This window comes from Pseudomyrmex gracilis, unplaced genomic scaffold (genome assembly GCF_002006095.1).
Source record: "Pseudomyrmex gracilis isolate BER0280 unplaced genomic scaffold, ASM200609v1 scaffold_11, whole genome shotgun sequence".
Taxonomy (NCBI): domain Eukaryota; kingdom Metazoa; phylum Arthropoda; class Insecta; order Hymenoptera; family Formicidae; genus Pseudomyrmex; species Pseudomyrmex gracilis.
Window position 1 is genome coordinate 9,628 of NW_018020595.1, and position 21,337 is coordinate 30,964.

General features: G+C 44.1%; 1 protein-coding gene across 2 annotated transcripts; it reads left to right on the plus strand.

Annotated features, from left to right (window-relative positions):
• Positions 1-494: 494 nt before the first annotated feature.
• LOC109863639 (E3 ubiquitin-protein ligase UBR4) lies at positions 495-21,241 on the plus strand. Of its 2 annotated transcripts, XM_020443993.1 has the most exons (32): positions 495-696; positions 913-1,010; positions 1,464-1,933; positions 2,035-2,559; positions 2,713-2,876; positions 3,038-3,275; positions 3,391-3,508; positions 3,796-3,953; positions 4,070-4,238; positions 4,357-4,583; positions 4,671-4,794; positions 4,915-5,141; positions 5,516-5,725; positions 5,818-10,329; positions 10,419-10,576; positions 10,684-10,830; positions 10,944-10,967; positions 11,302-11,503; positions 11,609-11,798; positions 11,902-14,270; positions 14,393-14,619; positions 14,711-17,274; positions 17,352-17,542; positions 17,622-17,798; positions 17,889-18,305; positions 18,388-18,783; positions 18,855-18,989; positions 19,081-19,422; positions 19,571-20,025; positions 20,106-20,430; positions 20,516-20,675; positions 20,787-21,241. In XM_020443993.1, exons 1-32 carry the CDS (start codon positions 572-574, stop codon positions 20,849-20,851), a joined length of 15,909 nt encoding a protein of 5,302 aa, XP_020299582.1. In that variant the 5' UTR covers positions 495-571; the 3' UTR covers positions 20,852-21,241. The 2 variants fall into 2 exon arrangements, with proteins under 2 accessions (XP_020299582.1, XP_020299583.1); XM_020443994.1 differs by lacking the exon at positions 10,944-10,967.
• Positions 21,242-21,337: the final 96 nt, after the last annotated feature.

Genomic DNA, 21,337 nt, shown 5'->3' on the forward strand with positions numbered 1-21,337 from the left:
ATTACGGTATATATATATATATATATATATATACACATATATGCGTATGTGTGTGTATTATATATAGATATAGAATATTACATATAATATATATAATATTCTCTTTTTTACCCTTTTCCCTGTCACGTGTTGTTTTTCCACTTCTCTCTCTCACTATTTTTTAAATTTGATTTTCATGCGTTATTTCTGACATTTCTTATATGTGTATTACATGGTTTTATAAGACGTATATACTATCTGTCATCGCGGTGACATGTTGTGTCTACTGACGGAATATGTTAAAATAAAAATAATAGCGTGCGCGTAGCGCGCGTCTGTGTGATGTGCTAGTATAAAAAAAAAAAAAAGCAAGTTTATAAGTTACCCCACACAATTGCGAACGGAAAGGTGGCGTTACTGCGTTCAATTAGCTGCGCATGCGCGCATATTATTTTTTTTTTGGAACTCGAAAAATTGAGTGGGAAAGGACGGAGAGAGAACGGCAGGCGGACAGGCAGGGCAGACTTCTCGTTCTCGGTGCAAGAAGCACAGCTGTGCGCAGTTGTGAGTCAGTACTATCAGTATATTAAAAATGGCTGCCAAGAGCGGTGGTCACGACGAGTGGCCTTCGGTGATGAAACCGATTTTAGCAACGTCGCCGCCGCACTCGTTCAACAAAGCCGATGTTATCGATCTCGTGAAGACCATCGTCAAAAGGTACGTGCCGATTTGCCGATTTGAGGGAAATCGAAACGCGAACGTTCAAATCTTGGCGATACGCGTACACACGTACACCGCTTCTTGATGACACCACAGAAATGGATGCCCGCACCTTATTTCGATAATATTCTTGCGATGTGTATTTTTTTTTTTCTCTCTCTCTCTCTCTCTCTCTCGTTCGATTCTCACACATTTTGCTCCGTTTGGTTTCAGCGAAAACAAATTCGTCTCCCACGAGGATCAATACGGCACTTTTTACACGGCGGTCGCTGCCTTGGCCGCGGATTGCATTAGCGGTTGCGCGAATACGTGTAAGTCGAACGTTCGAGCAAACGTTCTGGCCTGTGTGGCAAAAACTCTCCCAAACAGGGCGTGTATACAAAGTTTGTTTATCAAGAGAAACCGGAAAGTAATGTATTGGTATATGTGTTTTTTTATGGCAAGGTAGAGCAAGATCTCTGGTTAGGAAAGTGTAGAAAAGACTTGACTTCCAAGTGCAAAGTGTATTTATTGATACCAGTTATTTTAAGGAGGTTATTTTAATAGATTGAAACACATTTTTTTTTTTTTCAACGTATACGTGCGAAACAAAGGACATTACTTTCTAGTTTGCTTGGAATATAAATATTTGTTTTTACTTGTTTGATACAGTTGTGAAACAAATATTTAAAATGATGATCTAATTTATGAATATTTAAAAATAATTTGTAGATATGCATGTGCATATGTATGTGTGTGTAAACTTTGTTATCTTTTTGCTTTAGTTACCAAGAGTCAAATATCTATAGTTTGTCAAGCATGCAAAGTGCTGCTTGCTTATCTGGTGGACAAGCTGCCACAGCATCAGGTGCAACCCGGAGATACAGCACCCACGGTCTTGACCACAAAACAGTTGCTACTCGCAATACGTGCACTATGTACCGGACAATCGTTACTCACATCCGCAGAGGAAACTGCACTGGCGTTTGTAGTGAAAAATTCCAAAATACCATCTCACGTGACAGTTCCGTCAGGTGGAAAAGAAAAGGAAACCTCTCCGCAAATAGTAAAGGAGTCTATGCGGTCTCGTTGTGATTTGTCTACCAGTATCTTCGAGCAATTGACAATGCCGTTGCAAGATTTTTCATCGTCATCTATTCTGGCGAGTGAAAATTCTACTGATGGCGCGAGCAAGAACACTAATATCTCAAGCAAAAGCGCCAGTACCACAAGCGAGACACATTCTGACATCAAGGTTAGTACAACTGGGTTAATTTAAAGTGTATAGGTTTTTACACAATTTGTAATTTTCTTATAATAACGCTATAATAACGTAATATGTCTATCACATTGCAGATGATGTTTATTTCAAACAACATAAGCACTCTGCAGAACATGGGTGCAAGTGACATCTTGCTGGACATGTGCTTGAATCTACCGCACTTGTCGCGCTACACACGAAAGTATCAGGCGTATTTGTCTAAAAAAGGATTCAGCCTGCCGGCCAACACGTCAGAGGCGCATACAATAAGACACAGCTTGCACTCTGTGGTTAGCGATATCAATATTGTACATAGTGTGATATCTCTGCCAATACTCGAGCCTCTGACACCGGAGAAATTGGAAAAGCTGTCGTTACTGACAATGTCTTGTCTGTATTGTTCGATCGCGAACGCGACAGCGTCGAGTATAGTCGGCATAACAAACGCCGTGTCGCCCAAGTGCAGCACGAATACCGCGGCGAGTAATCAGTCCAATCAAAACGCGAAAACGACCGACGAGGAATACGATACTCTAGCGATCACAGTTGTCGAAAAGAGTCTAGAAATATTTGGACAGGTGTCAAACATAATCAAAAATAGCACACGCGCGGGTGGACATGTAAGTGTGATGAGGTTTTGATTTTGAACAAAGCTTTATAAGATTTTTTTTTTTACTTTTATTTGTAAAATAAATATTGGCACACACAGCGTGTTGAAACTCGAGACATGTTGTGCGCTAATCTCTGAAAAAATTATTTGCGCTTTATTTTAGATTCTGCAGAATCATTTACTCATTGGAGTGTGGCTCCTAGTCGCGGGATTGCAAGCGCAATTGAGCGTGAGCAGTTTTAGCGCTGCAGACAAAGGAAAAGAGGAGAAGGGAAAATCCCCAAGCAAGGCTCGTGATGGAAGCGGACGTGTTAATCTTATGAAAGTGTAATTGTTATTTTGTATTATCTAATTTTTGTGAATGTGACTGTTGAAAATATTTTTCAAACTCTTTTTATATAAGTTTTTATATTTTGCAATAAATTCTCAAAGAGAAGATTTTATATATCGGTATTGTACAAAGGAAAAATTTGTTTTTATGTAATCAGGCAACAGGGTTTTGGCGTATTGTCAGTGGCGTTGGCCTCGCACGCGCTTAATTTGATGAGCGCGCTTCTCGAAGACGTGTCTATCGAAGCCAGTACCGATTTAGTCGTGGCGGTTCCTGAACCAGCGGCGTTGGATATTCTGTCCACCGCTACAGCGTTACAGAGAGCGGTGACATTCCTACAAGCAGTGCCGTTGAATCATCTGCTCTTTTATCTTGCTACTATTAGTTACAGAAAGGTAAAAGTCTACTGTAGGTCGCTGGTGACTCATAAAATACAGTGACTCATAAACACATATTGAAACAAACACAGATAATGTAAATTAATTTTATAAATTTTATTTTGTTATGCAGGCGTGCACACTGAAAAGAGTGCAGAAACATTCTTTGGAAGGAGATGCACTGAGTCAGTCAGATTCCACAACATACTATGAGGATCTTTTGAGTTGTTCGGAAAATTCTACTGATGAAGGTGACATTGTGTATTCATTTCTCTGATATAGTTTACTTATCTCTGGAATATACAGATCACTAAATATTTTATTAATATTAATATGAAATATAATGTTTTTCATGTTTTTTATATAAATAAATAAATTATTATATTAAATAAATAAATTATTATATTAAAAAGTTTTATGTGCAATGTGTAATGCGTTTAAATGAATTGCGCTTGCTTATAATTGTACTTGCTAATAATTTTATTAACTTATTGGTACGTATTTGCTGCATGTATAAAACAAAGTGTTATGTCAATAGAGGAGGACAGCGAACCTATCTTGGGACTGTGGTTTGAAGAAACTCTTGCTCCGTCAGATGAGACTTCCACAAACACCAACAAAGAAACAAACAATGAAGCGAGTGCGGAACGTACCACCACTACTACTATTGTTCCCGACAATCGAGAGCCACATGGTGTATGTTTTTTTTTTTTTTTTTAAATTTATTTTATCAAAAAATATAATATTGAAAAATACAACATATCTCCGTGAGATTATTGCAAAAAATTTAATATTGATTGTTTCTTTCTCAGTATATTTCGCTCGCAACAAAAATATTCCAATTTATGAACAAGTACTTAATTGGTAGTAGAAGTACGTATGTTCGGGAATATGTGGTGAACGGTTTGGTCGAGCAACAAATGGTCATATTGGCAGCGATCATAAGAGATCTGGATCATGAAACAGCTAGAACCGAAACAGGTAAAAGTTATTGAAATCTGTGTACGTACCTTTTATAATTTATGTGTTTTGTAATTTTTTACGTGTTATAATTCACATTAAATATTCGAAATATTAAGAGAATATTGTGCATTTTCAGGCACAATTTCCACATTTTACGGCGCTACGTTAACTGCTATGTATTTGGAATTCTCTCAAGCTTTAAGTCGTTACACTCACAACTTACTCGCGTGGAACACATTAAGCGAATCTCTGCAGAATACCTTGCTCCAACACTTGGGTGTAAGTCCCTGGTCTACAGAAGGCAATAGTTCATCCTCTTGGCCTCTTCAAGTGTATCCACGAACTCTCAGAGTACTAGCTCAGGTACGTTAGTTTTGATATTTTATATTTCCTATTTCTTTCTTGTTTCTTGTTTCTATTTCCAAAAAAAAATACAATATTCGTAATTAGGTGCTGCAATTGAAACCTCAACCAGAAAGGGAAGCTGCATGCATAAGCATATGGCATCGATTGGTAACAACTTTGGTCGAAAATGTATGCAATCCTCAAACAACCTACGAAGCTGAGAATGAAGGTATGTAATAAAAACAAAATATTTTTTTTCTCAAAATCACACGCAGGTCTCTTCTACTTTAATCTTCAATTCGATTTTTGCTTGTGCGTTGCTATTAAATATATTGATGTCAATTTGCAGATTTGAATGTGGAACACGCTCAATTGGTTCTCTTTCTATTTCATTCTCTGAATTTAATGCAGAAAAAATCTGTGTTACTTGTGACCGGAAGTGGCGCGGTACGTTGCAGCGAAGCGGTTAAAACGCCCATGAAAGATTTTCAAGTGTTACACTTGTCCCGATTGTTACTGCTGCTCGAATATATGATGAAACATTTGTACGACGCGCACCGAGTGTTGCTTGAACACGTAAGTGAACACAAATACGCTGGTTAGTTTCTGTCGAATACAAGTTTCAAATCACAAGTGCATTTAATCATTCTTCGTCATCGCTATACGTTGCAATGTTAATTAATAATAAGTGAATAATTGTCACAATTATTAATTTACCATTTGCAATGTGACTCTTTGATGACAACAAAATGTATTAAATGCTAGAGGAAAACTATTATCTAATTTAATGCAAAGATAATGCAAGATACCAGGGTCACCAGTGTGAAAGTGTCACCTGAGTGGTAGTAAACGTCTTGTACATTTACTTTACAATTGTCGTACAAATAAATATGTACATATACACACACACACGTGTGTGTCTAAATATTTTTTTTTCTTTCCTTACACAGGTAGAATGGAATCTGTTTTCTGCTACAAGTTTGGTAAGCGACACAAAAGACGGAAATAAACAGACCACCAGGGCATTCACTCCTTGGGCCGGAATAGAGGACAAACATCGTCAATATAGTTCGCAAGACGAATTTTCGATGAAGCCGCGTTTTTACAGTTTGTCGAGAACAGATCGAAATAATCAGGATGTGCCAAAATTAGACGGATTGGTGCGTTGTTCATTAATCCCGCGAAGACAATTCGACGTGGAATTCGAATTTTGTAAGAGTTTATTTTATTTTATTTTTTTTTTTTTTTACAGGCCTGTAATTTTATTCTGGGTACACCGGATAAGATGAAGTATCCCCTTCTGGTCGACGCGCTGATCGACATTCTGAATGTGCTCAATCAGAGCGACAGATACGAAAAAGGTGCCGAGAGTAACAAGGACAAGATCACGTTCACCGGCTTGTGCGCGATTCAGTATTGCTTCACTATATGCTGGGAATTGCTACTGATGTTACCACCTTCGACTCCTTACATGAACAAACTCGCTCTCGGCGAGGAGATACCGGCCGGGCCTATGCTGCTCCATTCGTTCGTGTGGGGACCGAGAGCGGCGTATAAAACCTTCACCGGTTGGATGAAGGACTGCCTGATAAAGCAGGGAATGTACACGCAATACGCCGAGAATTTGTTGAAAACTGTTTCGTCGACCGTGAACTCGGTGAAATACGACGCCACTCTTGCGAAGAATTGCATGCTCTCGCTCATGCCCGAGTACAGCGCCACTGACAAACTGATGCCGAAAGCGTCGCTGCCGAAACTCGGTTCCCTGTGCATATTGAACTCGGTAGTGGGAAAGTTGCAGGTTCTCATGGACGAGAACATATCGAAGAACACTACCGAGAATACCGACACGTCCAAGAGCGCGCAGAATGCGGAGTCCGGAAGTCTGATCAGAGTCAAGATGATAATTGATCTTCTGCCGCAATTTGTGTCGCTGACAAAGGCTATTTTGTTATCGTGCCAATCGAACATGTTGTATCGCATGTTCGATTCCGCCGAGGACGAGGGTAATTACAGCACGCGAAACTATCTGATCGTGAACAACATACTGTCCATAGGCAATGCGCGCTGGGGAACGGAAAAGCCGATAGTGTCCTTCCTGCCGCATTGCGTTCAATCCGGCGTGGACACGTGGAACGCCATCGCTCACTCTTCCGTGTCCTGGAACGCCTACGCGAACGACATAATACCGTCGGAAAACTACATTTTCAGCATAGTCAATTATCACGTCGGTTCTCTGTCTCAGTATCCGGTGTTCTCCATCAATCCGTCGCTGAAGAATCTGCTGCACAGTTTGGTCTCGTTCATGCAGGTGTTTATCACGCCCGCGACAATCCCGGAGCAATCGTCCGAGACCCACACCCAAGCCGTAGATGTTCTGATCGCGTTGTTACTGGACGCACGTACCGATTATCTTCGTGAAAAGGTCACGGGTATACTGGACAAGTTGTTCGACGACGAGACCGCTGGAGACAATGAAACGCGATATCTGCGAGAGCACATGTTCATGATAAATCACATCTACAATCTGATAGTTGAGTACACCGATAACGCGGACGGATCTATCAGTATCGTAATTCACGAGGAGATCTTCAGACAGTGTATGAACTATTGGGAGCGACTGTTGGAGAAGCCTCTCGGATGCAAAGCTCTGTATTTGTTCTTCGTTCACGACACAAATCACAGTCTTGTATCTGTCTTGCTGTCTATAACGTCGCCTCAAGCTACGCCGCAGTTCAGCACGTACGTTTTGCACTTCTTCAACGTGTTATTCAGAACAGCTGAGAAAGCAAACGACATATTGCTAGATCATCTCTGCAATTCGGTGACCAATTTTGCCAATATCGAGAGCGAGAAGCTGCAAACCTGGTTGAGACACGTTATATTGGGAGCAACGAACGTGGTCGAGAACGTTTCTACGGTTAACGTGCCAACACCCACGGTCAATACAGCGAATACATTGGTGACCGTCTCGAGCACTCCGGAGGAGAGTCAGAGACCGGACGAAAGAAACAACGCGTCCAATAACGAACAAGGTCAGTGGGCGATTTCCGACAGTTCCAGCAATCAGCCTGCGACAAGCAAAGACGAGGACTCACACTCGACTCACGAGAACAGCCGTTTCTTATGGGCGCTCACGAATTATATAGTAAAGGATAAGAGCAACGCTAGCGTTTCTGTGACCATTCTTCAAGCTCTCATACCGTTAACGTACCACATTCTTTCTCCGACCATCGAAGCGAATCGTTTTCCGGAATTGATGCAAATTATGTCCACACTGGCCGACGCCGTGCCGGAAAAAGGACACGCGTTGTTGTTCAAAGCGGCCATTGAATGGGTCGAACTTTGCAAGGATCACATAATGAACAAGGATCTGCAGACGTTCGACGAACCGACTCCGTACATCGAAGCGGGCTGTTGCATGCTAAACTACATAGCCGATGTGGTGGGCGCGATTTGCCCGCAGCAAGCGCAGTCCCAAGATCGCGCGAACAGTCCGCCCTGGGAAGGCGCTCTACCGAACAACGACGTCAACGACAGCGACTGGGTGGACGAAATTCCTCACGAGGACGACGACAGCGCGGCCGAGGACTCGGACGAGGACAGTCTCTGCAACAAGCTGTGCACCTTCACGATCACGCAAAAGGAATTCATGAATCAGCACTGGTATCATTGCCATACGTGTAACATGGTCGACGGCGTAGGTGTGTGCACGGTGTGCGCTCGGGTCTGTCATCGCGGACACGATCTCACTTACGCCAAATACGGGAACTTCTTCTGCGACTGCGGCGCCAAGGACGACGGATCCTGCCAGGCGTTGACGAAGCGCAGTCCTCAGAGTTCGGAGCATCAAGTGAGCAGCAACATACCGTACAACAATGTCGGATCCGTTCCCGCGGAAAGCAGTCTGCTCCTCACGAGCAGCTTACGCCGAAGAGCGTCCAGTCCCGTGCACTTTTACAGCAAACAGGAAATAGCCGGACGCGACACTCAAAGACTGACTTATCTGACGAAACATCTGGAATCATCGAAGGACTGGATATACTCTCAGTTGTGGAAAAGCGGACTGGTATCCTCGTTGGTCGATTTGACACGCGCGTTGATACCTGCAGTAGAGGAGTACTGTCAGCGTTACGCTCCGATCGGTTGCTACGTGCGGGCTCAATTGGCGCTTTTGCGGTTGCACACGAGCGGCAAGAAGTTCGAGTACACGGATCAACTTATGCTTCCGACCTTGGGTTCTCAAGAAGGCGCGTTTGAGAACGTTCGAATGAACTATTCGGGGGATCAGGGTCAGACTATCAGACAATTGCTGTCGGCTCACATGATACGACGCGTCGCTATGTGCTGTCTGTCTTCGCCACACGGCAAACGTCAACATCTGGCTGTGTCGCACGAGAAGGGAAAGATAACGGTCTTGCAGCTCAGCGCCCTTTTGAAGCAAGCCGACTCGTCGAAGAGAAAGTTAACGCTGACAAGACTCGCTTCTGCACCAGTACCTTTCACCGTTCTTTCCGTCACCGGGAATCAGTGGAACGAGGATTTCCTGGCCGTTTGCGGATTCAAAGATTGTCACGTACTTACGTTCAACAGTTCCGGAACCGTGTCCGATCATTTGGTTCTGCATCCTCAACTGGAAAGCGGAAACTTCATTATCAAAGCTCTGTGGCTTCCCGGCGCACAGACGCAATTGGCACTGGTTACCGCCGATTTTGTGAAAATTTACGACCTAGGAAAGGACGCGCTGAGTCCGCAGTATTACTTCCTGGTGCCGACCGGGAAGATAAGAGATTGCACGTTCATGCACGCGGAGAACGGCACGTTTCACATGTTGCTCATGTCCTCAGCCGGATACATTTACAGCCAAGCGATGGACGAGGAGAGTCAAGCCAAACACGGTGCTTTCTACGTGACGAACACACTGGATGTTTATCATCCGGAGATAAAAGACAACGGCCAAGTGGGCGGCGGAGGAGTATCCATTTATTATTCTCACGCTCTGCAATTGCTGTTCTTCAGTTACGCCTGCGGCAAGAGCTTCATAGCTCCGTTGCAACACATGGACTCCGACATCAGACTGGTGTTTCAGATCAATCTCGCGAGTAACAAAACAAACGGGAACAAACCCAACAACAATCAACAACAGCCTCTGTGCCAATGGAGCGAGGTTGCGAATCATCCCGGACTGATTTGCTCTATGCTTCAGACCAGCAACAATCCAGTGATACTGATGATCAAACCGGACACGATTATGATACAAGAGATCAAAATCGTGCCGGCGAAAGCGAAGATCATGGACATGGTTGCGATAAGACATCCCAGCTCGAACGCCGAACACCGAACGACCTTGATATTATTGTGCGAGGACGGAAGTCTCCGAATTTACATGGCCAGCATGGAACAGACCGGATTTTGGATGTCGTCCGCCGTGAAACCGGTCAATACCATTTGCGCCATGAAACCCAGCCGAAAGAAGAAGACCAACAAGATGGGAAAACCGTCGGGATCCGTCACGTTCCCCATCGACTTCTTCGAGCACTGTCAAGTGATGCCGGACGTTGAATTCGGCGGCAACGATCTGCTGCAGATCTACAACACCTCGCAGATCAAGCACCGTTTGAACACCACCGGGATGTACGTGGTTTCCACGAAAGCGACGGGTTTTAACGTCGAAGTTACGAATAACGACGCGATTATGGTGATGACGGGAATACGAGTGCTCTTAGGCAATCAAGACGTTCTGAGAGTGCCTTTATACGTCGAGGTAAGTTTTTGATACACAGCGCGTATATAAGAATAAGTTTCATTCGAATTGAACTTGATGAAATGTTTTTAATTGTTTGTTCTCGAAAGATTTTCGGCAGAAGTATTCGAACCACGTTAACCAGAAGCCGTTGGTTCGACATTCCCTTAACGAGAGAAGAGAGTCTTCAAGCGGACAAGAAGCTGACGATCACTTTCGGACCGTCCCAAGATCCCGATGGCGTCATCATGGTCGATTCGATAAAGATGTTAGTGTTGTTGCGATATTATATCGAGTGTTTTTTTAACGTACAAAAGATAAAAAAAAAAAAAAAAAAAAATACAATTTAATAAAATACCAATTTCTTTTGTGAAGATACGGCAAAACTAAGGACACATTTGGATGGCCTGAGGAGATAGAGGAAATCCAGTCGTGTCAACCATCATCCGCGCCGGTAACGACAATCAATAACGAAGCGGACAACGCTGTCGTTTCTCCTGCGCCATTGTCCTCAATTGACAAGTACGTATCGACAAATTTACATTAAATTTAATATATGTGTGAATTACATAAGTCAATCATTTTATAAAGAAAATATTTTGCATTTCTTTGATTCATGCGATGTTGTGTAACAGAACAAAGGATACTGCGATAGAAAGGTAAGGAACACGGTATTAAATTTTAATATCTCAAAGCTAGAGAGAGAGAGAGAGAGAGAGAGGAATAGATTTGATCAATTGGGGGGAGATTGGATTGTTAGTCGATCTGTAAATAATTTATTTACAAGCGATAGAAACGTTGTGTAAAGAAGAAGTTTGTTTCCGATTTGAAATTTTATGCGATGCAAGAAATAATGACGACAAAAACTTTACCTGAGAAAATTAGTGTCAAAAATTTTTGTGTGTAACATGTTGGTTTATTTTTTCTTACTGCCAATCAACAATGCGTAAGTGAACGGAAAATCTAATTAACAATTTTGTGAACTTTTTGCAGAATAACAGCCAGCGTTCTCGAGGTCTTGGAATCGGCCTTCATTCTGTCTCTGCAAGACGATAACAAATCCGCGCTCAAGACCACGGCGATCGACGTCGCGTCGCAGTTGTTGATATTGCCTACGCCAATACCCGTGCAAATGTACACGATGGCTCTGCTAGCTGCTCTTCACAACACCAAACAGGCGTATCATCTTCACGAGGTGCGTTTTTTTTTTTAACGCGATCGAGTGTTCATTAAGGAGAATTAAGAATTTTATTTATAAATGCACAATTACGCGCGTGCACGCGTTATTTTTTTTTTTCAGGATCACGTGTTGTTGTCGCACGTGCTCGAATCCCTGAAATCAATGAGGGAAGCTGCAGATCCCTCGGACATCGATCCGGAGAACTTTTACAGACTTGTACTTATCGTTCGCGCTGTTGCGGTGTCACGCCCGCACAATCTCGCGAAATTTTCCGAACAGCACGCAACTAAATCAATCGACGAAAGTAGCGGTTAGTGTTGCTCTCTGATGTTTTCAAGTAAAAAAAAAAATAAAAACTTTCGAAGAGTAAAACCGGAATTACGTAACAATTTGGAATTGTTTGTTTTTTTTAGTACCCGTCTTCGAAAAGGATCGATTGGAAGTTTACGCGAGCACAAAGGCGGACGAAAATCAGCACTTGGTCATACAATTGATGGAGATACTGTGGTCTCTGCACGCAGCGTATCCCGACAATCTGGCGTTAGCTCCGGTAGTCGTGCCGGGACTCACGCACGCCGAGGGCACGGTTTACGCCATCGTCGAAATCATTCACGCGTTCGCGATATGCGACGTTGAGAACAATACTCCGATTGCCGCGAAACTTTATCTGCAGCTTCTGCTATCATCCGACACCACAATCAGTTTCAGCGCGAAGCACGCGATAATCAGAGTGCTCAGACCTAGATACAAACGCAGAAGGGTGTACATCCCGAGTCCCCCGAACTGCAGCACTCCGGGTGTGGTGGCCGAGACCGAAGAGAAGTCCGCGTTGGTTCCGCGGACGCAAGCTTCCCAGGACACGGTCGAGCGCGATGTGGAGCAGCAATTCGACATCGTCGAAGCCGTGGAAGCTGTTGATCGAGTGGCGTCTATGCTCGGCGCTGAGAGCAATCAAAACTCGGTTTCCGCCCGAGTGGTCAATCATCCGTTGGAACCGTTGGCGGCCATGCTCGGCGCGGGTAACTTCCCGCAATTGTTGGACGTGCCGACGGACGCCGACGACGAGGCTATGGTGGAACTGGCGATAGCTCTAAGTTTGCAAGATCACGAAGGAGGCGCCGATCTGCAAGCGCTTCGACAGGGATTCCAACAAGCTGGTTTTCCCAATCTGCAAGGTATACAGAGTCTTCAGAATCTGAGCGGCTCCGCGTTGCAAAGCTTGCAAAACTTGGCGGCGCAGGGATTGGTTCAAGTTCCAAATGCTGCTCAGGGACAGGAAGGCGGACATTATTCCGATACGACCGCGTCCGCAGGTGGCTCGGACGATGAGGGATCAACCGCCGCCACCGATGGCAGCACGCTTCGAACGTCTCCCGCCGAGCAAGGTGGTAGCGGTGGTAGCAAGGGTAGCGAGAGCGGCGGTAGCGATAGCGGAGGCAGCGCCGTTGACAGCATGACGGGAGAGCATAACGTTTCCGGCAGGAGCTCCGCTTACGGAGACAACGCTCCGGACAACGCTATACCTCCAATCGGGATCGCGGTCAATCAAGCACCGCGCTCTGAAACCACCACTCTGGATGTTCCGACAACTTTCACCACCACCGAACAAGAAGAAGGCACCGAGCAAGAACAAGGTGTCGAACAGGAAAACGACACGTCTGGCGAAATCACTGTTAAACTGCACGCCGTCCGGCTCTTATTGCTGGACAAGTTTACGCAGTTCGTGCCCAATTTGGTAAACGTTCGCGGAGTGCTTGCCATTCCGTTTATGCAGGTAATGCTGATGCTGACCGCCGATCTTGACGGTCAAGAAGAAAAGGACAAAGCCTGTGTGGAACGTTTGTTGCACATGCTCGTGAAAGAATTGGAAATGGACAAGCCCGACACGACCAACATATGCGAACGCAACAACAAGAGAGAAGTCCATTTGGTTATTATGCGCTTGCTGAGCGTTCTTATGTCACGTTCGAAATACGCCACAAAGACTTCCTCTGAGAATCCAAACTTCGTGTCGCAAACCACCGCCGCGATATTGAGCAAAGCCGGTATTATCGATTATTGTCTGACATTGCTACAGGCCTTGCTCGACTATTGGAAAACCACCAATACGGAAGAATCCGGTACCATGATAGGAGGCCAGTTGCTCAAAGAACATCTCACCACGTCGCCGCCGGATATGTCGCCGTTCTTTTTGCGTCAATACGTCAAGGGTCACGCGGGCGACGTGTTCGAACCGTATCCTCAATTATTGACGGAAATGATATTACGGTTGCCTTATCAGGTACACAAGTACACGGAGAGCACGATGGTGCAGCCCGCGTTCGAACAGCCGTGGTACTTCTATCTTTGCGAATACATGATGTCGTATCAGACGCCGTTTGTCAGACGACAAGTGCGCAAATTGTTGCTCTTTATCTGCGGCAATAAAGAAAAATACAGACAGCTGCGGGATCTTCACGCTCTCATCTCGCACATACAATCCGTACAACAGTGTTGCTCCACAGGCGGATATGATCCACCGAACATACGTCCGCATTCAATCAATCTACCTTACGACTCGTTAGTCGAGCTGATCGAACATCTCAAGTGCTGCGTGGAAATCGCCACCAGTCGGACGGGAAACTGGCAACGATTTTGCTTGAAACAGAACACAGTTTTGTCTTATCTGTTCGCAATATCGACGCTCCTGGACGAAGGCGTGAGTCCTACGGTGCTTCAGTTGTTGCAGTGCGCTATTTGCTCGAATACCAAGTCCAAAGAAGCCAAGGATGTCAAATCAAAGGTAAATATAACATAAAACAATGTGTACTTCATTGTATATTATCATGTATCAAATGATAGATATCATTTATGTGTTTGTCGTTAAAAAGCAAAGATATAATATTTGTGTAAATTTACAATCAGGATTCTAAACCGACAACCGGAACGAGAGAGAGACGCGAACGTGAGAAATCGGAGGATTCCGATTCGGAAGCCAGATTTGAGGAAACGCAGTGTTTACCTCTGGTCGAACAAATTCAGAAACAAGTGCATCCCACATTATTGATGAAGTTTATTCAGACTTTCCTCCTTGAAACGAACAATACGAACGTTCGTTGGCAAGCTCATTCTCTTATACTGGCAATTTACAAGTAAGTTGTTAATTTTTTTTTATATAATAATTTTAATTTTATATATCAACAATAGAGATGCGCAAATAAAAATGTGCACTTGAAATTTCAGAAATTGCGGACCAACCGATCAGGAAGTCTTGCTGGATCTTCTGTGGCGTTTGTGGCCCCTGCTTCCGGCTTACGGCAGGAAGGCAGCGCAGTTCGTCGATTTACTGGGTTACTTCTGCTTGAAAACTCCCCACGCCGGAAAGAAGATGCACACGTACATGGAGCAGGCGGTTGCCGTGTTGCACGCGCAAAATCAATTGCTCGCGCGTCACCCCAACGCCAATCTCTACGTAAATCTAGCGCAATTCGTCGAATTGGACGGTTATTATCTGGAGAGCGAGCCCTGTCTTGTGTGTAACAATCCGGAAGTGCCGATGGCGACCATCAAGCTGTCGTCGATCAAGGTGGATTCCAAGTTCACGACGACGACGCAGATCGTGAAACTGGTCGGGAGTCACACCATCAGTCGCATCACTCTACGTATAGGCGATTTGAAGAGAACAAAAATGGTTCGCACCATCAACATCTATTACAACAATCGATCGGTGCAGGCTGTCGTGGAATTGAAGAACAAACCGTCGATGTGGCACAAAGCGAAGAAGATCACGCTCGCTCAGGGTCAGACGGAGGTGAAGATGGAGTTCCCGTTGCCGATAGTAGCCTGCAATCTCATGATCGAATACGCCGATTTCTACGAGAACATTCAGGCCTCGTCCGAGACGTTGCAATGTCCGCGATGCTCCGCCAGCGTGCCCGCGAATCCTGGCATTTGTGCGAATTGCGGCGAGAACGTGTTCCAGTGTCACAAGTGTCGAGCGATCAATTACGACGAAAAAGATCCGTTCCTGTGTCACGCTTGTGGCTTCTGCAAGTACGCCAAGTTTGACTATTCCTTAACCGGCAGACCGTGTTGCGCCGTGGATCCCATAGAGAACGACGACGATCGGAAGAAGACGGTGGCAACCATCAACACTTTATTGGAAAAAGCTGACAGAGTGTACAAAACTTTAATATCCAACAAACCGACACTGGAAATGCTTCTCATCAAGATATCCGAACATCGTCTGGATCGTGGATTGGAAGATGGTCTGCAGGTTTCCGGCAGTACCTGCATCTCTGTGAACAAAGCGATTCAGTTGCTCGCACAGAGATACTGCGGCGAATGCAAGACCTCTTTCGAGGAGCTCAGCAAGATTATTCAACGCGTTCTAGCTTGTCGCAAGGAGCTCGTCGCGTACGACAGAAATCAACGGGGTCAGACCAGCGGCAGCTCGCAGTCGTACGGCACAACCAGCGCGAACGACGTTACGAAGGACGAACCCATAATCTCACCGATTGGACGCTGTTACGGTTGCGCGTCCGCCGCCACGGAACACTGTCTGACGTTGTTACGCGCTTTGGCAACCAACAGCGTAGCCAGAGACGTTCTGTGCAAACAGGGACTGATTCAAGAACTCGTGGAACACAATCTGCGAAAGGGAACGGTGCAGATGCAAGAGGAAGTGCGGCAACTACTTTGCGTTGTGACGAGAGACAACGCGCAATCGACGAAGGAGATCTGTTCGCTTCTGACTAATCGAATCACGCTGACGCTCCGCGGACGCGTCGCCACTCCCGATCTTTCGGTTGCCGTAAGACACGAAATGGCTCTTCTCGCGGCGCTCGTGCAAAAGGAGGACTCGTGCTGGGAACAGAAGTTACGCTGCGTAATGCAGTTGTTTTTAACGGCTTGTAAGGAATCGAAGAATCCCGTTGTAATGGAGAGCATCATACTGCCGTGTCTGAAGATCTTGCAAGGACTCATTAAACCCGATCAACCTATATCCAAGAAAAATAAAGATAAAACGATCGAGTCTCTGGCGACGGTGCAACCGCCTGAAGGCATCAGTATTGATGTGGGCAAATGGATCAGTGGCGATCCAAAACATTCGTATTCCGAGTGGCTCCGTCGCATGCCGACTAAGAAAACGGAATCAGCCGCCAACAAACCTCTCAAGAAAGAGGAAGCTCGAGTGTTGTATCTGATGGAAAAATACGGTCACAGGTGGCATCAACGTTGCATAAGACATCACGGCGTTCAGCCGCTGAAATTATCCGACGGAGCTTGGCTGAAGGAGGTTCTCTTCAATCCCAGTTCACGACTGGCGCGACAGGTCGCTTGCAACATGATCGAGAGCTTGTGCCAAGGCACAGAGAGAAAGAAGGAGGTTCTGGTTCTTCTTACGTGCTATTTAGAAGAGCTACGTACTGCCGGCGAGAGCAGTACCGAGTTTCTCACGTTGTATCAAAGCTTAATCAGACAGTCGCCTTGGAAACAATTTCTGGCGGTGCGCGGTGTGATGACTCTATTGGCGGATCTCTTGACCCGAGAAATAGAAGAGTTGCATCGCCTCGAAGAAACCACCTTAACCAGCGATCTGGCTCAGGGATATTCGTTGAAGATGCTCACAGAATTGTTGGCGACTTTCTTGGAGCAAGAAAACATTAAGCAACAATACAAAGGTCGATTGGTCGGCGCGGTTTTGAACGGTTATCTGTCGCTCAGAAGACTCGTCGTTCAACGTACCAGACTGATCGACGATACCCAGGAGAAATTACTGGAGCTTTTAGAAGAAATGACTTCAGGTAGTTTTCTGCGTTTTGATATTTTCTAATCGTAATGTTCGTATTGAAACAACATTGTTCATTCGTCGTGTCATTAGGTACCGAAGAGGAAACAAAGGCGTTCATGGCAATCTGTGTGGAAACGATACAGAAACAGAATCCTCAAGATATTCGCACTCCGGTATTCATATTTGAGAGATTGTGTTCGATCATTTATCCGGAAGAGAACGATATCGGAGAATTTTTCTTGACGCTCGAAAAAGATCCTCAACAAGAAGACTTCTTGCAAGTGAGATCTCGTCTGCTTGTCTTAGAAAGATTTTTTTCACACAGACGATATGTATTCGTTTCTCTTTCTGTTTGTATAGGGAAGAATGTTGGGAAATCCTTACAGTAGCTTGGAACCTGGACTCGGTCCACTTATGAGAGACGTGAAAAATAAGATTTGTCAAGATTGCGAGTTGGTCGCACTTTTGGAAGACGATAACGGAATGGAACTTCTCGTCAACAACAAAATCATCAGTCTGGATCTTCCCGTTAAAGAAGTAAGAGGCTTTTACCAGTTTTTGATGTGAGAAATACGTTCAAGAATTATAATCGTCAAGAATTTTACGTTATATTTTCTGTTTGTCTAGGTTTACAAGAAGATCTGGATGCTGGAAGGTGGCGAGTGTGACGCAATGCGCGTGATATATCGCATGCGCGGTCTTCTCGGAGACGCAACCGAGGAATTCGTCGAGACTTTGAACGCTAGCAGTGAACAGGAGGTGAACAATGAGGAAGTTTATAAAATGGCAAATGTATTGGCGGACTGCGGCGGTCTGCAAGTTATGCTGGACAGATTAGCGGCGATACACGATATCAATCGAGCGAGGCCGCTTCTCCAAGTGTTACTGAAATTGTTCAGATTGTGTGTGAAGGTCAAAAAGAATCAAGAGGTTCTAAGCAAACCCGAATTAGGAGCGGTCACTGTGTTTTTGGACGTTCTTCAGCGTTGTCTTGCTACGGAGTCGGAAAATTCTCAAGCGAAAATCACCGAACAATTATTGGACGTAAGTACAAAGAAAAACGTCTGTACGATATTGGCGATACTATGAGCGATGTCAACAATGAATGTGATAATCTCGATTTCAGATCATGGAAACAATATTGGCGAACGCGGCATCGCAATCGTTTAGCGAATTCGAAGCATTCTCGCGTACTCTCGGCGGCCCGGAACACATTAAGGCGCTCCTGTCGTGCACACAGTCCACGGCGGTCAGACAAAGTGCGAGCGTGCTCGCACATCTTGCCAGAGTTTTGGCAGCGTTGACTTACGGCAATAAAGAAAAAATGGCGTTGTTGTGTGATTACTTCAAGCCTGTGTTGAACTTTTACAAATTCGATTTTGAACACACGCCGGAGGACGAGCAGAAGCTAGAGCTTTTCTGCATACTCACTCAAGGCATTGAACGAAACGCAATTGGCAATACGCTGAAGGATTACATTATAAACATGGGAATCGTGAAAGATGCTTTTGAATATATTACCGTAAGTAAAAAATTAAATAAAATTAAATATAATATGTGCTACGTAAAACCTCTTTTATTTTTGTTTGTTAGGTACATGCGCCGTGCTTTAAACCTACGCTCTTGCGTACAGATAGTGACGAATTAAAAGAATTTATATCTAAACCAGCTTTGAAATATATTCTACGATTCCTCACGGGATTAGCTACGGATCACGAACCTACGCAGGTAAAACGGCAGTTTGTTCTTTTATCAATAAAAATGGCGATTCTCGTTGATCTAACACTTTGATCTAACATGTCGCTTCTTGATGTTGCAGTTGGCAGTTTCTCAAGTAACTATTAGCATAATTCATAGACTGGAACAGGTGTCCTCAAATGAGCACGTCGGCTCACTAGCGGAGAATCTTTTGGAAGCATTGTGCACTAATAAGCGAGTAGCCGAGCTCATCGAAGAAGCTCGCCAGCACACACGTAGCGAGAAGAAACGCTTGGCTATGGCAATGCGCGAGAGGCAATTGGGCGCACTTGGTATGCAGACGAACGACAAAGGCCAGGTCACTGCCAGCGGGACAATCCTTCAGCAAATGGAGGATCTGGGCGATGAGACTGGACTGATATGCGTGATCTGTCGCGAAGGATACGAATTCAAACCTAATATGGTAACGTATGCTCTTATTTTTATATAAAATAAACTAAGAATAAATACATCAAGAGAGAATAATCGTGAAATTGATAAGATTTTTGGCTGCGTGTGACTTCTTTCGTTCTAATGTGTGTTTTTTGCTGATTTGATTTTATTCGTTGCAGGTGTTAGGCATTTACACGTTCACAAAACGCTGCAACGTGGAGGAGTTCGAAACGAAACAACGTAAAACCGTAGGCTACACAACTGTCACGCACTTCAACGTGGTTCACGTGGATTGCCACATGGCCGCGGTACGTTTGGCTCGCGCCAGAGACGAGTGGGAAAGCGCTGCGCTGCAGAACGCCAACACAAAGTGCAACGGACTGTTGCCTTTATGGGGTCCGCTGGTTCCGGAGTCTGCTTTCGCCAGCTGTTTGGCGAGGCATAATACTTATCTACAAGAATGTACTAGTCATCGCGATATATCCTATTCATCGACCGTTCACGATTTGAAGCTGCTTCTCTTGCGCTTCGCTCAGGAGAAGAGCTTTCACGAGGACACCGGCGGCGGTGGTCCTCAGTCTAACATGCACATAGTACCGTATTTAATACACATGGCTTTGTATGTCATCAATACGTGAGTATCTTTCGACACTTCATAAAAATTGTAAAGTAATTAAATTATAATAAGTAATAATTGTTTATGTGATTTTTCAGAACACGATCGGCAGCGAGAGAAGATAAAGCTTTGATGACCTATCTGGATCAACCGTCTAGCTCGGTGTGGCTCGACAGTTGTTACGAAGCCGAGGGTCCTTTATACCAATGCACGCTTTCGTTGCTCTTGCATACGCCCGCTCGATGGAAATCGCACAGACTTACGCATCTAAATCGATTACTGGTTCTTGCGCATCAACGTTACGTGTCTCCGTCAGCCACTACGAAGACCATCGCGGAGCCAACCGCCAAGGATTACAACGTTTACAAGAGTACCTTAATCTTCTTCGGTTTGGTTGATGCCATTTATACAAACTTCTTCAAGGTTTGCAAAATTTTTAAATTCATCATATTTTTACCGCGGACGATTATTTAATATTTATTTAAACGTTTTTTTCTCACGATTGTAGAAAGTTTATGTTTTATCCGACGACCAGTGGCCTTCGGTTTTGGCTGAATATATCAGACACAATGACGAAGCCATGTTAAAAGCTTCGGAACGTGTGCTATCATCGTACCGCGATGAATTACTACCGTGCACATCGTTTGAAGAGTTTTGCGATATTGTTGGTGAGTAACGCGTTCAAGCGAGTTTTTTTTTTTTTTTTTTTTATTGGACAATAGTTAAACGGCTTAAAAAATGAAAAATTTTATATATATGTAATTTTATTATATTTGCAGGCTTATTAGAAGATATAAGAAATCCTTCTATGTATATTAACGATGTCCTACGAAGAATTTCCTGAAGATGGAAATTTTCTTTGAGTAGCTTCCTGTATTGCGGTTAATGACACGAGTCTATAATTGTTTCTCCTTTCTCTTTACCTAATTAACAACTCAATTCTTCACTTTTATATCGAAGGGATTTTTTTCGCGTATTATTATTAATTATTGTGTTTCTTTTTTTGTTTTTGTTTTTTTTTCTCGTTGAAGATTGATTAAACGTATGTATAATTTTCGACGTGATGAAATTTTCTTTAGGGTGCAAAATTTGTGTCATGGTACATACAAAGATTGTATTTAAAAGGTGGTTAAATATAAATTATATAAATTATTCTCTTTATTGTTGCTAAAAATTACTTGTAGACACATATGTATGTATATGGAAGAACTTTGTGCTTCAATAAAAATGCGATTAAAAAAAAAAAAACAAAGTAACTTGTTTGTTTTTAAAAACTTTTGCAATTCTAAATAAAAATTTTATTGCCTACCTGATTGCGCGTTGACGGTGC